The sequence below is a fragment of the Parasteatoda tepidariorum genome, chromosome 4 (genome assembly GCF_982258835.1).
Source record: "Parasteatoda tepidariorum strain Cologne lab strain chromosome 4, Ptep-v5.0, whole genome shotgun sequence".
In the NCBI taxonomy this organism is placed as follows: domain Eukaryota; kingdom Metazoa; phylum Arthropoda; class Arachnida; order Araneae; family Theridiidae; genus Parasteatoda; species Parasteatoda tepidariorum.
Genome location: NC_141758.1, coordinates 77,079,361 through 77,093,362, shown reverse-complemented (window position 1 = coordinate 77,093,362; position 14,002 = coordinate 77,079,361). Strand labels below are relative to the sequence as shown.

General features: G+C 29.4%; 1 protein-coding gene across 1 annotated transcript in view; it reads right to left on the bottom strand.

Moving 5' to 3' along the window:
* The window catches only part of LOC107443667 (serine/threonine-protein kinase PLK1), a 187,293-nt gene that overhangs the window by 34,193 nt on the left and 139,098 nt on the right, over window positions 1-14,002 (bottom strand). Inside the window, exons 2-3 of the mRNA XM_043051302.3 lie at window positions 7,362-7,469; window positions 2,914-3,030 (exon numbers count right to left, since the gene is read on the bottom strand). Of these exons, the coding sequence (XP_042907236.2) occupies window positions 2,914-3,030; window positions 7,362-7,469 (225 nt within the window). The remainder of the gene's footprint in view (window positions 1-2,913; window positions 3,031-7,361; window positions 7,470-14,002) is intronic.

The window sequence follows — 14,002 nt, the reverse complement described above, 5'->3', positions numbered from 1 at the left end:
AGGTGGCCCCTAGCTGCGATAAAATTCTGGTTGCTTAACCGTATTAGGTGAAAGCTGTTAATAAAAGGATTTTCTTACAGTTAACAGATTGAATAACATCTTATTTATAGTTATTAGACTGTTTTGTTTGAATATGGTAAATTAACTATTAAATAAATTGTTATTTAAACATTTTTTTCCGAGAAATTTCCAACAGTGTTATTATAGCAAAAACACGTATTGTGTCTTATATATTACTTAAGTAAAGAACTGAATAATAAAAAATTTATTAAATACAATGATTTAAATATAAATATTTTACGTAGAAAAATATTCGGCAGCTGAATTAGTTAGTCGGCAGCTGAAATTTAATTATGGAATGTAACTTGTAAAAATATTTTGTTCTACACCAGTTAAAATATTTTTCAGAAGTACAAACAGAATGAAATTTGCTTTTACATAATTTCTGAAATATTGTAATGAATATTTTTCTTGGTTTCACCTTCCCCCTGAGAAATTATTCGCGCCCACCCTTGCGAAGCAATAAAATGTTTTTAAAATTAAAGTAAAGTTTAGTAAAGTTTTAAAGTAAATAACCTTTAAAAAAGCATCGTGTTAAATAAACTAATTGAACAACTAAAATAAAATTCTATAAAAACAAACGGTTGCCACTAAGGAAAAAAACATTTTTTTTTTTTTTTTATCAAATCTCAAGGACGAAACTTATAATTTTTATCGGAACTTTTAGGAATTTCTTGAGTTATGCTGCTTTGACTAGTCGAAGAAAACGTTAAAAATAAATAAATAAAAAATTTACTTTAAACTTACTCAAAGTTTTAGTATGCATAATCAATATGTAATAATAGTCTTCTAAATAATGCTAACTTGAAAGTACAAGAGATTTTAAAGAGTTTCCCTTTTTAGAAAACTATTGATTTAAAGCTTATTTATATTAATAGTTTACTCTACAATGCTGAATCATAAGAGCTAGATTTTTTTAACGATAAAAATTTTTTCTGAAAAATATTCATTTAAAACTCACTTTTAACAATAATTTTCTGAAGAAAAACAAATAAAACATACAGTATTTCATTATTGAATTTCATAATTGATTTATCTTTTCTAAAAATTTGTCTTTTTCAAACACTTATCTCTTTTGAAAATTTGTATTAAAATATGAAAAACAAATTAAAGACGAAAAAAAACTCTATCTATATTTCGCTGATTAAATGTTTGCTTATTTCTGGGGTATAACTCTGAACATTTAAGCGATGCAAATAACATTAGTTTCGTACATCACTTTTTTCCGAAGATTTTTCTTTTTTATTACAAACACTTGTTTAACATGTAATTACATTTGGAATAGTAGAACGGAAATGAAAAAAACTTTTATTGCTCTTAAGTTATAACTTTCAGGACAAAGAAAAAATGTTTTTGTAACAGATGTAATTCCGCCAAATGACAAATGGTTTATTCAAGAGCTAAATCACGGATTTTATATGAATTCAGATTCTTATAATGACAAAATATGTCTTCTTTTTAGTTTATTGTGACCTCAATTTATCTTACTAACGAAATAAAGTTATTATAAGATATATGAATTTCTTTATCACAAAACTTATTAACTTTAAATTAACTAATTAAATTAATTAAACTTTAAAAACGAAATAAACAGGCCAAGCGGGTACTTGCACATCGAGAAGAAGTGAAGTGATTATGCACAATCATTTGATTTAAATCAGATTTAATTGGATGCCTGTAAGCGACGTCATGCGTAAGTGTCGAAACAGATTGGTTTCTGAATCGACTAATGCCACGATTTACCAAAAATGACGTCACTTGCAGGTAACCAATTATCTGACCAAAAGATCAGTCATCATGAATGATGTTAAAACGAGCGAAATTTTAATTATAATTAGAAAAGGAAGAAAAAGAAACTTTTTGTTGTGAAGGAGAATATTTTGTACTACATTATTTAAATTGTATTGACAAAATTTTAAATCATACACATGAAGGGCTTCATTTAAATTCTTAAATTTTTTCCCCTAAAAGATTTGAAAATTAGCATTTTATTTTTGCAGATCCCGTGATTCTTTTCGGGGTTGGGAAAAAAATCTGTTCAAAAGAATCATAATAAAATTATCAAATTTTATCATATATTTACAAACCATATTTTACTATCAAAATCATTACTTAAGTAAAAAGTAATTACTTCAGTAAAAATTACGAAATTTTTGTCGTTCCCATAGAGCCCGAAACACGGTAAATTTTCACCATATTCTGGTAGTTTAAACCAGGGGTTCCAATTTTTTTTACGGCTACAGAACCCTAAATGACAGAGCATTGCTTGGAGGAACTCTAAATATATTAATTAAATTTATTAGCAGCTGTGAACATATTGACCAGAGAAATACTACCAATTGTTTTGATGATATATTAATGAGAAAAATGAGTCGTGGTGGCTCAAGGGACAAAGCGCTCGCCTTCCAATGAGGTGGCCCAGTTTACATCCCAGCGATATATGGCCGATACGAATTCCGCATCTGGCTCGCACCTACCATAGTACTAACGTAAAATATCCTCAGCATTAGATAATTCATGGAATGAAGTGCGGAATTCGTATAGATCAGCCATCGCTAGGATTCAAACCCGGTTAACCTCTTTGGAAGGCGAATGCTCTATCCCCTGAACCATCACGGCTCACATATAAATATAATTACAAATTCCAGAAATTATTAATGGTTTAAAAAATTTTAAATTCTCGGAACTCCTGTGACTCTTTGTGTTGCGGAGCACCATTTGGGAAGCGCTGGTTTAAACCATACTTTTTTTTCTCGGTGTAAAACAGAAAGTACAATTCCTATTATTTCAGAAAAGCAAAATGAATTCAGCAAACGAAGAAAGCAAAAGTAAATAAATAACGACTCTTCTCACTTTTCTGGAGCAGTTCTCGAGAATAATGTAGACATTCTGGTCATCTTCGAAGAAATGTTGGAAGCGGACGATATTCTTGTGCTTCAGTTTCTGGTGAAGATCGATCTCTCTCAGGATCTGCAACAAAGATTAATAGTTGCGTCAACACGTGAATTTATATCCTGACATTGAGCTATGGATCTCATTTCAGGGTGTTCAATTTGTATAATGGAATGTTACAGCTAGAGTAGCACAGAGGATATTAAGGATAAAATATATACAAGCAGGGTAAGAGTTTCAATGCTTAATCTAAATTAAATGGATGGTTAAAAGGAATGTTTTAAATCGGATAGCATCTTCCTGTATATCTTGGTAATTTTATTTTACTGTGAATAGTAATTAATTAAGGCTGGTAATTAAGGATTCTGGTCTTAAAAATTTAATCTGAGTTCGAGTTTTTCTTTAACATCTAGAACCTAACAGCTTTAAGTTGATTTGTTTAAAAAACCACTAAATAAAAAAGTTATTGTGAGATCTTACAAACATTTGTGTAATTAGAACACATATTGCTTCAACTGCATTTAACATAGTATGTAATATTTTTTTTAAATTTCCAATGCCCACCACAATTGGCAACTAGGCAGCTATATGCATCGTGGTACTTAACAGCATCGTTGATCTCTTTTTCGTGGGTCCCATATAGTTGGATCAATGTTATCCCAACAGCATAAGAAATACCGATAAAACAGAGAGAAGGAAATTACATCCACGCTGAAGCGGGTTCGAACCCGGGACCTTTCTGCCGGGAGGTGACCTCCCCAACGACCTTACAGCCCGGTTGGCACGATTTGTAAAAAAACAATCAAAATTTTTTTTGGCAAATAGTATCGATTGCGTTCTGTAATCATTTTTTGGATTGAACACTTATTTTACTTACTATGTAAATCATATCTTAAATAATTCCCTATAAAGACAATCTAAAACTAATAAAAAATTTTTGTAGACTAAATAGCAGATCATTGTAAAGCAATTTCCAACTTTAGAATCATTACCATTCAGAAAATGAAAGAACATTCATCTTGTAGACGAAAAAGTCTTCTTTAAGAAGACAAGCAGACGTCCAATTACGATTTCAAAATAAGAAATAGCTCCATTGGTCAGAAAAAAAGCCATTTTCTTTTACATAAAGAAAGTAAAGAAAAGTCCAGGTGATGCCTCTTTCTCATTCAAATGGATGTAATTTCAGCAACGATCAATAACCGTATTTTTGAATGACCAGCACTTTCAGATATTTCGAAGAATAAATGTGTAGTTAGAGATCTTCAGAGAAAAATGAATCGTTTCTCTGGTAAGGAAACCAATGTAAAAGTTTTTCTCGAAATTTTTCAACTGTAATTTTATTTTCATATAAGTAATTTTCTATTTAATAATTGTTTCAAAGATCGCTTATGAATTTTCAGGAATTAGTTAATAACTCCTGAAAATATTACGTGAAACATATTACCAGGGAATTACATCCCATACCAATTACATACCACGTGAAATACATACTTATCCATTACACTGGAAGAAATTCCGGATCAAATTACGGTAAAAAAGTACCGGCACTTAGAATGCAGGTACTTTTTATCGTAATTTAATTCGAAATTTTTTTACAATGCAGGTTAATTCAGTTTCCTCGTCTTTAAATGCCAGGTTCTTATATAATATCATGTTCTACTTGTTATATTAAACCTATGCCATATAAAGCTTAAACTCAAATGCAGTGAAGAGAAAAATTCTGGATCAAGTTACGGTAAAAAGCAACTGCACTCAGGTTGTCGGTTCTTTTTACCGTATTTACCGGAACATGTTACGGAACATAAAATCTGATTAACCGTAATTTTTACATTAATAATTACCGTAAGATCACTGGATCACTCAACTAAACATACATTACAGTAAAAATTAAAGCATAATATTTTACGGCAAAAATGGATTTCACGGTAAAAATAGATGTTACGGTAAAAATTGATTTAATGGTTAAATGCTTTTTACGGCTGATATACCCAAAGAACCAGTACTTTATACCGTAATTTGATTCAGAATTTTTTACAGTGTACTTTTACACCACATCATGAACAATCATTAATTATGCCTCGAAGTAACATCAACCTGACTTTTTTAGTCCCCTTTTGGATTGTTCTCCAATTCTGATGTTCGTAATGTCTTCGACATCATGAAACTTTGTTCTTTTAGCACATTTTTTAGTTGTGGAAACAGTAAGTTTTTCTCCAACAAAGGATGGAGAATAATTCTTCTCCATAATCTTAGAAACCAAAAAATATACTAAACAGAACAAGATTTAAGTATGCTGAAGTCATTCTGAACAACTCAACTTCAGAATCGAAGAGCATCCCCAAATCAGGAATTCAAAGTTGTTTCTGAGACATTTACAATTAATAACTGCAGGTAATATTTTCTTATAACTGATAATAAACCTCCAATTCAAATTATACTGTGAAAATTGATTGATGCAATTGTTTTCTTTCGAAACTATTTATGATTTAATTCATACTTTGACGTTATATGCATTGCATTATGTATGTCTTCTTTAAGTAGCAATTAAGTCATGAAGATGTTTTGCCATTGACTCCAGAAATATTTGAACAGTGTGGAACCAAACTCATAAAGCACTATATTTATAGAGAAATATTTTTAATAAGCTTTAATTCACGCTTTGTCTTAAATTTATTGACAAATGAATTATGTCTTCACTGTATCCGTATCAAACTACTGTAAAAAGTATTTGCATTTTGAGGCCTCATCCGTAAAGTTCTTTTAATCGTAAAATATTATACCTTAATTTTTACAGTAATATTAATTTAAGTCGAGTGATTTTATGGTGATTAATTACAGTGATTTCATAGTAATTATTAATGTAAAAATTGTACTTTACTCTCTGTACTGTACTGTAATAATTGTACTGTAATTGAAATTGTAACTGTACTGTACCCTCAGAGGCAGTATTTTTACGTAATTTGATCCAGAATTTTTACAGTGTATTTTTAAGTAGCAATGAACTCTTGAAGACTTTTAGTTTTCGTCTCTGTAGATTAGTGCATAGATACTTGATTTGATTAGTGTAGAATCAGATTTATATAGCATTATTTAACATGCAATTCATTTTCGTATCGTACAGTCAATCTCGGTTCCTCCAAATACACATTCCATAAATCTCAATTGAGTTTAAGTCTATTGACGTTTAATGTAAATCAAACAACGTTATTTTGATTTACCAGCATGAATATATTGAATTATAACAAGGGGCAAAGTCATGTTGAATTGTACCGTCCAACGTCGGCGTAAATGACAAAATTAGATGTCTTAATATTTATTATTTGGTTAAATTCATCTTGCCTAATGATAGGCTTACAGTGCCATTTGAATAAAGACAAAAACATTTGCGTCAGGCAATGTTTTAAGGCTCGACCAACAATGTTTAAACATGAATAAACTAGAAAAATTAAACTGTCTCAATTAATTTGATAATAAAAACTTCGATATTAGAATTAATAATAGAAACTCCTCATATTTATATATTTAAAACAACGGCAAATTTAAAATTTTTTTGAGAGATTTCAAAGATGTTTATGAACAGATTAGTAACATTTAACTTTCAACTATAAAATTAGTTCATTTTTTTTTAACTTAGGTAAAAAAATCAACCTCACTGTAAAAATTTCTGGATCAAATGACGGTAAAAAATACTAGCACCCTGAGTGCATTATCCACATCACTTTACCGTAAAATCTATTTAACCGTGTAATTTTATGTCGTAAGTTTTACAGAAATATTTATTTAATTACAGTGATTCAGTGATTTTACAGTAAATTTTACTGTATCAAAATCACCATACGATGTGAAAACTTCCGGCTCAAATGACGATTAAAAATACTGGCACCATGAATCCAACATCCACATCATTTTAACGTAAAATCCATTTTACCACATAATTTTGTACCCTAGTTTTTACAGAAATATTTATTTAATTACAGTGATTTTACCGTAAATTTTACTGTATCAAATCCACCATACGCTGTGAAAACTTCGGGCTCAAATGACAGTAAAAAATACTGGCACCTTGAATGCAACATCCACATCATTTTAACGTAAAATCCATTTTATCAGATAATTTTATACCTTAGTTTTTACAGAAATATTTATTTAATTACAGTGATCCAGTGATTTTACTGTAAATATTACAGTAAAAAAATTACGGTATATCAGATTTTTTGTTCCGTAAAATTTTGCAGAAAAAATGAATCGGTTTGCGGTAAAAAAAAGTACTGCCATCCGGAGAGCCGGTGCTTTTTAACATAATTTCATCTGAAATTATTTACAATATATTACTTGAAGCGGGAAATACTTGATAATTTCAATTCTTTATAAAAATTAAAATGAAAAAGAAAAATAAGTTCTGAACTCACTTTTTCCTTCTGATGTGGTTTGGTTAATCTGCTCTTTGGAATGATTTTACAAGCGTATACTTGGTTTGTGGTCAGATCTGTTAACTCGTGTACACGAGCGAATCCACCCTAAAAAAAAAGTAAAAATAACCATAAAGATCTAAGCGAATTCGAACAATTGCTTACAGTAATATTGCAAAATATTATGTAAAAAAAGTGATTGATGCAATAGAAACATAATAAGTTCTCAGTCACATTTCGATCACTTGAGTGCAGTACAGTTCACATTTCTTAAACTAAGACCGATTAGCAGCTGAAGTTGAAACGCTGTCCCTAAATCGTACAGATACGATTTAGGACTGCATATGAGGTGCGAATTAGACAACTACGTAACGCGTTTAAACAAAGAAACAAGTAGAACATAGAAGACTAAATTGGCTAAAAAAATTATAAGTTCAATTTGAAATGCTATATCCTTACACGGAATGTTAACAAATTAGATTAAAAACTAGTAAAACCGATTAATGCAAATAAAAGCTTAACACAAATACAAGTGATTTAATTCTTCTGAGTGGATCTCCACTTGAAAAAAAAAATAAACTTTCTAATTTATCCGTTAGAGCGTTCTGTACACAATGCTTCTTTAGAAATCAAAGGTGATATGATTTGAAAAAGGAACGATTTATTAGACTTCACACTAGCAAAAAAAATTATTCGCCTTCAAATTACGCAAACACGTAGTTTACTGAATAATCATAAATGTTCTAATTAAGCATTTAATTACGTTACAATCAGTTAAGTAATTATTTAATTATTCGATTTGCACCAACGCTCAGAGGTACTATATGGTGCAACTTAGCACCTTACGTATTGAATCATATATTCTTAGATTTGATCCCATGGTGCTATAATTTAACTTAGCACAACTTAGTACTATAAAGTTTCAGAAAATTTGCAACATATTTTGACATAAAGTATACCTACATTACAGCTCAAACTTGCACCGTTTTTTTTAAGGAGTGCAGGCTTGTAATTAAAAGGAAACTCAGATAAAATTCCAACCGTTAATTTTTCATAAAAATACATTCATCAAACTTTAGCGCATGAAATAACTTTTCATAGTAAGAATAGCAATACAACTTTAATAATCATAAATTATCAGCCTTCGATATGAGCAAAATATGAAAACGTGGGAGTTATTAAACATTTATAAATGTTCTCAATAATCATTCACGTGTAACATATTCTGTTAAACTAGTTACTTAATTATCCAATTTGCACCAACGCACATAAGTCATCCTCCGCATTCAAGGCACGCACTCACCCTTTCATGTTACAATGGGTAAGTGTTTCGTAATTGCCTGAGTTTCACACTTTTCGTCACCTACAGACATGATCTTTCTCTTCATCTTCTTGAAAAGGAAAGGAAAAGTTTTGTTTCAGTTATTCAGAGAATCGGAAGTATTTCAGGAAGTTGGCGAAATTCTTAACCTCGTGTGTCGAAGTAAGAATAAATTAAGCGGCTGAGCAATAATGAACTTTTAATGACTACTTTACGACGAAGTAAATAGTTTATTAGTAATTAATTGTGCATATTTTCAAAGAGTACAGAATTTTAAATCATTGTAATTATTTTTTACTGGATTTTGAACGCATTTTTCTTCCTGGTGTAAAGAAAATATAAATTCCTGAAACCCAGGTTACCCACTGGCAAATTGGTTGTTGTCTAATTTTTTTTGGAAAAGCAAATTAATTGTGTTTTCATCTTGGACATCTATAACTGTTAATCCTGAACTGCTCGGTACACAATTTCGCAGACATATTTGGATGCAACTCAGACACATTCTGGTAAATTTTTTTGATGACTGAATAGACAGCCAATCGAGATCAATATTAACATTTTCGGATTGGTACAATGGTGTTTGAAGGAGATAGTAAGTTGCATCATACACCCGCTTCGAATTCACAAGCTCATACATGAAATATGATTTGAAAGCTAGGTTTGCCTTTTTTTAAAATTTTACACGAATAGTGAATGAATCATTTATATTGCGTGGAAGACAGTCTACGGAAGTTATTGGGTATGTTGACAACGGATCCTTTTTGGCCTAACTGGTGATCAACATCCAGTTTAATGAATTTCATGGCTCCAAAAAATTTTTAATATTAATTTTTTGATGAAAAGAAACAAAGCTATTGTTGACAAAACAAAACTAAATAATACGCCTTATATCTTGAAATGCTGTTTTGAAAAGCGATTTTTTACTTCTAATTTCAATTTTTTTAATTTTAATACAGGCTGCTCGTACTCAGAAATAAAAATTAAGGCAGTATTTTCTTCCTAAAAACTCACTCATCTTTCTGTTTATCATCTATTTTAAACCAATTCTAATCAAACGTAAAATAAAACCATTTTATCATGACGTAAGAAAGCAATTTGTTTCTTAAAGTTTGACATACATCGTTAAAGGACTTCTCAAAACTGCATTCTATAAAAAAAATTGTTAAAAAATTATTGTAATATAAACTTAAAACCTATTCAAAGAATCCCCGTAGGGCTTTCTCGGCAAACTAGACTAATGAAGAGTACCATAAATCAATCGAAAATCAATAGTTTGGGTGAAGCCCGTTAAGATTAATTACCCTCTAGATTTATGGCTTACATTATGTCGGAAAAATAATTAACAAAAATAGATTTACTTTTGTAAATTATTCTGAAAAGTTTGTTGAAAATGTCGGAAATCGTAATAAATTGCCTTGTGCAGAATAGAAAATATGCGCAAAGTAGAATAGAATATTGAACTTTGGAGCAATTTTAATTTTTTTACACAAAAAATATTAATTCAAATACTTATGCAAAAAGTAATAATTCAATAAATTTTGCGAGAAATAAACTACACGTTTGTTTACTAAGATAAGTCTTTGAATGAATTAAGCCCTACATTTTAGAATTTTTTTTTTTTTTTTTTGAATTAAAAAAATTCTACCAACATGAACTTGTAACTTGATCAACACATTGGATCTTATTCCTTGGATAACACTCATTTTGAATTCTTTTAGCTGATTTAAGTTGGATATTCATGCATTTAAAAAAAAAATTTCATCAGATAATATAAATTAAGTCGAAAAGGTAAGACTTAAGAATATTTTTGCAGAATATTTCAAAAATTCATTGCTTTAAGAGAAACATAAAACCATTGCACATTGTGTGTAGCTAAGCTCTCAGGAAAATGTATTTGCACTAGCTGGTGGTATGTACACTCTGAAAAAAAAAAGCATTGCAAAAAACACCAAAATATGGTAAAATTTACCGAGTTTCTGACTCTATGACAGGGGTGGCGAACCTTTATACACCAACGTGCCATTTTCTCTAAAAAATTGCTTAATCAGGTCATAGACGTGCCGTCAAATAATTTTGGCACCGTGATTATTGGGAAAATAATTATACTAAATACTATCAACTCAAAACTGTTTATTTACATTGAAAAAAAAACATTTTGCAATATCTCAGCAGGGCTGAAAGCCCATATATATCAAGACGGAAAAGAGTAAAAACTGGTAACAAATAAATTTCATATTTTAGCTTTTGTTCGGGAATAATAAGTAAGTAAAATTGTTAGATAAAATACTAAAGAAATGGTCGAAATTATACAATAAGAATTTTATAAAAAACTGTCTGAAGATTTATTAAATGCGTTTGAATTCCAGTGACGGAAATTTCCGTTTTACAAAACACTAGTAAAACGGTTAGATAAAATACTAAAATGGTTGCAATTATACAATAAGAACTTTATGAAAAGCTGTCTGCAAATTTTTCTTTAAATACATTTGGCTTATATTAACGGAAATTTTCGTTCTATAAAACTCTAGTAAAACGGTTACATAAAATACTTAAATGGTTAAAATTATACAATAAGAATTTTATAAAAAGTTTTTTTGCAAAGATTTATTGAAATGCGTTTGGTAACGGAAATTTTCGTTTTATAAAACATTAGAAAAATGGTTAGATAAAATACTAAAGAAATTGTTATAATTATCCCATAAGACTTCTTTTTTTTTTTTGAAATTTTTTCTAGAAGAATAATTTGTGTGATAAATCTTGTTTATTTGAATCGAATCAAATGGCTAAAATGACCCAAGTGGTTTTAATAAAACTCTGCTAACAAAGAATAATTTGAGAGGCCTAAGAATTTTTTTTATCATCACTCATTAAGTATTAAATAATAAAATAAATAATATATAAATCATGAGTGTTCCAAATTAAGAAAAATATATTCAAAAAATACAGTTATTAACATTGGATTTATAATAACGGGAACAGCGAAAGTGATTTCAATTGTTTTAAGAAATATAATAGAACAACAAAGCTATTTCTCTGTTGAAGATAAAAAAAAAATTAGAGTAAAATGAACAGCCTACAGGAAGGGAAAAGAAAACGAATAATTTTATAATATAATAATCTGAGAGAGCATTAATTTAGGTAATGATAAGCTCAAGCTAGGCTTCAACCCATTCGGTGTAATGGAAAAATTTCTTAAAATCTTCTTTACAATTTTTGGTCCAATAAATTATGAAGCGAATAATTTAAACCTATACCTATCTATTATTAACAATTTGTTAAACTATTAATCATTATTTTCAAGATAGCGACTGAGAAAATTTTTTTATAACTTCGTCAGAAGAAAAAGTTTTTCAAGTGTGTTGTTTAACTATTATTTCAAGACTTCCTCGAGATCGAAAGTTCTTATTTTTTTTCGAATCGTGATTTTTCAGAACTATGCTTTTCGGTAGATAATTGGTTTCGTGTCGCAAGGATGTCGGGTCAATCAACTACTGTTTTCATCTTCATTTTATTTTATTCATCGTTTAATATTGAATAAGAGTAATTTATACTGGAAAAGGTCATTGTAATTTTATGTGAATTATTATTAATGTATTATGTGAAATTTTAGTTGTGGTTATTATTATCCGATTAAAGATTTAAAGTAGTTCTGTTTAACAACATGTCATTTGCGAAAGTTTTTGGAGATTTAACAATCCTCGAATAATAGGTATTTATGCTTTTTTTAACATCTGTATTTTACCGATTTATGCCATGTTATTATGATTAAAATAATATACTTATGTCATGTTGTTATGATAAAAATAATTTACTAATTTTAAGTTGCGAAATGTTTGATTGAGCGATTTGAATTTTATTATTTGTTTTCTTCTTTTTATACAATGCATCGCATGATAGGGCATTCAACTGCTAGTGGCTTTAAGAAGCTTAACGTTTGAAAAAAATAAGTTTCAATGGAATTTTAATATAGCCTATCGATACAATTTAATAATGACCTTAAAATTATTACTTTGAATTTTGTCTACTTAAGTTGATTTTAGAAGTAAGAAGTTCTCAGAAATTCAGTTCAACGTTCAACCATAATATTCACACCTTGAACCATAATATCCTTACCTTTAACAACAATATCGTACCTTGAACCACAATATTGGCAACTTGAAATACAATGCGGTGCAAGTTTACTGCCACTAACATATCGTTAAACTGAACCTTGTTTTACTCTAAATGGGTGTTTCTCAATTTTTTAGAATTTACGACCTAATTTTTAGTCACACTGTTAAAAAATTCTCGAAAAAATGGTTAAGTAATAGTTTATTTAATTGTTATTTCAACATATTTAAACATAACCGTCAAATAACCATATATAAGATGGCATTCGAACTGTTAACTCTGAGAAAAACCGTTCATTTATATCTTTCACCTAATACAGTTAAACATCCAGAATTTTATCGCACCATGTAAACCCACCTAATTAAGCACATTTAGTTCCCAGCAGCTACTTACATATTAGAGCCGAGAGGGCTAAATCTGTCTGCCTCATGATCGACAGAACGGGGGTTCGAATCCCAGCGTTTACATCACAATATTTCTCCCATTCCCTTCAACACTTGAAGAGTTTCCAGAATCCTGCACTCTCTAACGCTCATTACTTAATGAATGCCTTGTTACAATGTCCATTTAAATTCGTTTTTACGGTTTAGAAACCATGCTAGTTGTAAATGGATAAAAATCGTTAAAAAACCGTATAGTTTTGTATTCATGGTTTTATAACCATACTAGTTGAACTGCCTGCTGTGCATTATTATACCACAATTTTAAAATGAAAAATTCTAACAGGGCACAATTTTCATCTCGCCCCCTCTCCTACAACAATCTTCACTGAAATCATGCCGTAATCGTAATATTAGTTTCTACTTAATTCAATTTAATAATATTTTGATGCTAAAACTACATTACAATATTGATAACTAGCCTTAAAAATTAATTTCGCACCAAAAAATATTGCTATGAACGTTAGCATACATAATTTTCTGAATATTTTTCAAATCATCATCTGAGATTTATTTTTAAAAATCTGAACCCAACAACATATAATGCATATATCAATTTCACTTATCAATATTCAAAATAAATTAATGCATTAATCAGGTAACTAGCTCCAGATTACCTTACAAAGTTACAAATGAGGAAGAAAAACTCTGATCTGCAAGACAGGCCCAATGGAGTCATTAATAAGCATTATAATCTTGTTTTTAATTTAATATTTAATACATTGCGCAGCATTAATACAATCCTATTTAGAATTGTATAATATCAATTT